The 3,644-nt window shown below is 46.0% G+C and overlaps 1 protein-coding gene across 1 annotated transcript in view; it reads left to right on the top strand.

The window, feature by feature from the left end:
* Pmar_PMAR009931 (vacuolar proton translocating ATPase 116 kD subunit A isoform, putative) overlaps window positions 1–754 on the top strand; it is a gene marked incomplete at both ends in the record, with an annotated part of 2,111 nt that extends 1,357 nt beyond the window's left edge. Inside the window, one exon of the mRNA XM_002766781.1 lies at window positions 81–754. Coding sequence (XP_002766827.1) covers window positions 81–754 — 674 coding nt within the window. The remainder of the gene's footprint in view (window positions 1–80) is intronic.
* Window positions 755–3,644: the final 2,890 nt, after the last annotated feature.

Here is a 3,644-nt window from a genome sequence, read left to right as displayed (position 1 = left end):
GTGTATCCCCCAGCTGGCCTTCATGATATGTTTTTTCGGTTACATGGACTGGATGATTATGTATAAATGGGTTACACCAGTGACGCAAGACCCCAACCTCAACGGTGCACCATCACTTATCAACACGCTCATAGGTATGGGTCTGAGCCAGCCCAACAGGCAACCCCTGTATGAAGGACAGTCGGACATTCAGAAGACTCTCATGATTATCACTGCTTGTGCAGTTCCCTTGATGCTCATTCCTAAGCCGGTGATCATCTTCATCAAAAGGAAGCTCTCGAGTAGAGCTAGTTCTTCCTCGAGAATGAATGGTGATCTAGAACAGCCTCTGCTTGGGGAACACAAGGGTCATGAAGATGAACATGATGAGGAACCGTTTGGCGAGGTGTGCATTCATCAGATCATCGAGACCATAGAGTATGTGCTGGGAACTATATCTCATACAGCATCATATCTCCGTCAATGGGCACTGTCGTTGGCTCATCAACAGCTGTCGCTGGTTTTCTTCCAGAAGACTCTTCAACCTATGTTGGAAACCACGGGTAGCCTTCAAGCGGTTTGGATCTATCTGGGCTTCGCTGTGCTCTTTGGTATCACTGTTGGAGTTTTGCTGTTTATGGATGTCCTGGAGTGCTTCCTTCATACGTTACGTTTGCATTGGGTGGAATTTCAGTCCAAGTTTTACAAGGCTGATGGTTACTCGTTCGTACCGTTTCGCCATCACCAGGTGCTCGTGGCTGAGCTTAACAGCTGATGATCACATGCAGATGATGTGATCCTATTTTTTGAAAAGTGCTTGTAGACGCATGGAAGAAATAGCTGAGTTTTCAGTAGATATCTTGATGTTGGCGATCGTTGCGTTGTTTGAGGGCAGTTCGGTCTGTCATCGGTTAGTCATGTATTACTTGATGCAGCTGGTTATCTAGTCAAGAGTCCAGCCTTATACTCATGGGGGAATTCTCATTCGAGAAGACTATCGGTCTTGTCATCAACCATATTCTTGGTTTAATTAGAGCGAGTGTATTAGCGTCGTTGTATTTACAATCCTTGACAAATATCAGGTGCTTGCTATAATGTTATCTCAAATTACTTCCGCATGTTGTATGAGAGTTAAATGAATATTGGATACTTCCGCGTTGATTATCAAGTTAAATTATCTCATTTTTCGCATCAGATGGTCACAACTTTCAATGCGACTGATTCAATTTCAATTTAAGTCAATGTAACGATTTCAAGTTGCTCAGTCTCGTCATCAAGTAGTCTCCATGCCCCGCCGATGACGGTAGACAGAAAAGATTAAGCCAAATGATATTCTTTCATCATAGCAACATCTAAACATTGTAAATATTCGAAGGAATATCGTGTTCCAATAAGCCGAATAACGGAACGTCGAGTACCCTCAACGCTGGACGGCTGTATTGAGAGAGTCTTGCACACATACAATGCAGCTCAGGAGGGACAGCCATTCCACATAAATTCGTTCATGTAAGACTGGAAGTAGTACTCACTTCACGATTGATGCCAGCCATAGCGCGATCTATAAATGGCTCTGCGCTCGCCCATCGATCGCGTGATCGATTTCTCACAAGCTCGTGTGTGGACTTCGTGTCAAATCACTCATAAATTGGTTCAGTGTATGATGATTGATTCCATATTCATGCGTGTCATCTGATTATGATGATAAACCACCCTAGGTGTTCGTACTGTCTGATACTCATAATCTGCTCCCTATGATGACTATACCTTCTTACACAGACCTGTTCTGAAAAGAACTCGTGTAGAAAAAGGAACCATGCACCACACTGAGGGAAAATGCTACGATCGAGAGTGATGATACAGCTTGACTTCCCTCCGATAAATAGTGAGGACAACCTCTTCTATCTACTTTTGTCCTACGTCTGACTCTTCTTCAACCGTGTGAGGCTCTCTAGAGTTGCTACCGGTACCATTCAATGTTCTAGGTAGTGCTAAGAGTTGCCGATACGAAGGTATTCAGGAGGCTGAAGTGATTGCTATCTATAGCTCTCGCTGCGCTGATTGTTACATCTCATTTTGAGTATCTCCGATGATGGAGTAGTTTTTGAGATTGAGGTTGCTGTGTCTTCGCCTCGGCGTTGGCTGTTTCAGCGATTTGATGACCCACTGGATTATGAGAGCTGAGGTGAAATGACTAATGAGCTTTGATGACAGACTTTCTCCTTGGTCGATGTAATTGACCAGTGAGGACAAGATATTCCGACACTTTAACTGATGCTCACCAATGTTGGAGAAGTGTGATTTTCAAGCTGCTGAGCTCTCCAGTGGGCTACTGCGGTCGGGTAATCTACACATAATGATGTCTTATCGTGCTATGCCGTTGCTTCTCTGACTTCGGCTATCACTGCGATCAAGGGACATTTCTGGAACTCATATCGGTATCGCGATTCTCCCTGGGAATAAATTCCATGAACAGATCTATACCTCTTTCCTGACTATGGTGAAGTCTCAGACGAAAATATCATCATCGTAGCCAATTTTATTTCTCGTGTGGCCGCATTGCCGTTGTGTGAAGTGGTGGTATATTCAGTTCGCGTCGGCGATGAGGCGGTCAATCTGAATCATCACATCTGTTAACCTGCCATGTCTCATCCGCATTCATGATTGGCTAAAGTCATTTTCATCGTTGGGGATAACTATTCTGAGTCCCCTTGTTGGCGGGGAATGACAACCGGTAATTGGCGATTGGTCGATGGCCGAAGCCCCAAGCCTAATGTGATTCTTGCTAAGCGTTAGTCTTATTATTCAGAAAGTCGTAGCTCCGTGCTGGTCATTTTCAATTGATTTTCATTCTTATCAATCCCAACATCCAAGTTTCTCATGGGCAGCGTTTCGAGATTTCAAAAGCCACCAATGCACTCACCCGAACTTCCATTGTATCTGATTTGAGACGTACGCCTAGTTGAATTCATTGGCCAATCAACTAATAAAGATTCCCCGTCTCGCCCGCCCTAGTGGTCCGCACAACTAAGCCGATTCACGCGTCACAACTTACAACGCGTGAACTGTCGCTCAGTTGCTACCCGAATTGACGTTGGTGTCTGGAATGTCGGCATTACGATCTGGAGGTAGTCGACATGACGCATTCTATCTGCTAATTGCAGGTTTTTCGTGTTGGTGTATGCTCCCTATCAACTCGATTCCCGATGATGGTATCTCAGTCAAGCCCTCCGGCCTTGGGTGGTTTGCCGGGGCTTGTACTCTCACTATGACTGCGATTGGCGTAGGAATTCTGACGCTTCCAGGCACAGCCACTAGCTCTGGCTGGCTTGGCAGCGTAATAGGCCTCACACTCGCGGCAACAATCGTATTCCACAACAACCTCCTCCTTTGGCGAACTCTACGTCTCGCCGTACGTGATGGTAACGAAACGGCCAAATGCTATGAGGAGGCTGGCGGAATCGCCTTTGGCACCGGTGCCGCGATCTACTTCGGGTTCGTGCTGCATGTAACCCTCGTTGCCGTGTGCTCCGTGATGTTTCTCCTATTGGCCTCGACATGTGAAGCAATGGCCCGCGTCTTCGATAGACGTGTCTGGATAGCCCTCTGGGTTCTAGTGGGCATACCCCTTTCGTGGATAAGAGAGGTTAAGGACGTTGGTATCATCG

The sequence above is a fragment of the Perkinsus marinus genome, assembly GCF_000006405.1.
Source record: "Perkinsus marinus ATCC 50983 genomic scaffold scf_1104296971798, whole genome shotgun sequence".
Classification (NCBI taxonomy): domain Eukaryota; phylum Perkinsozoa; order Perkinsida; family Perkinsidae; genus Perkinsus; species Perkinsus marinus.
This window is presented reverse-complemented; position numbering and strand designations above follow the sequence as displayed.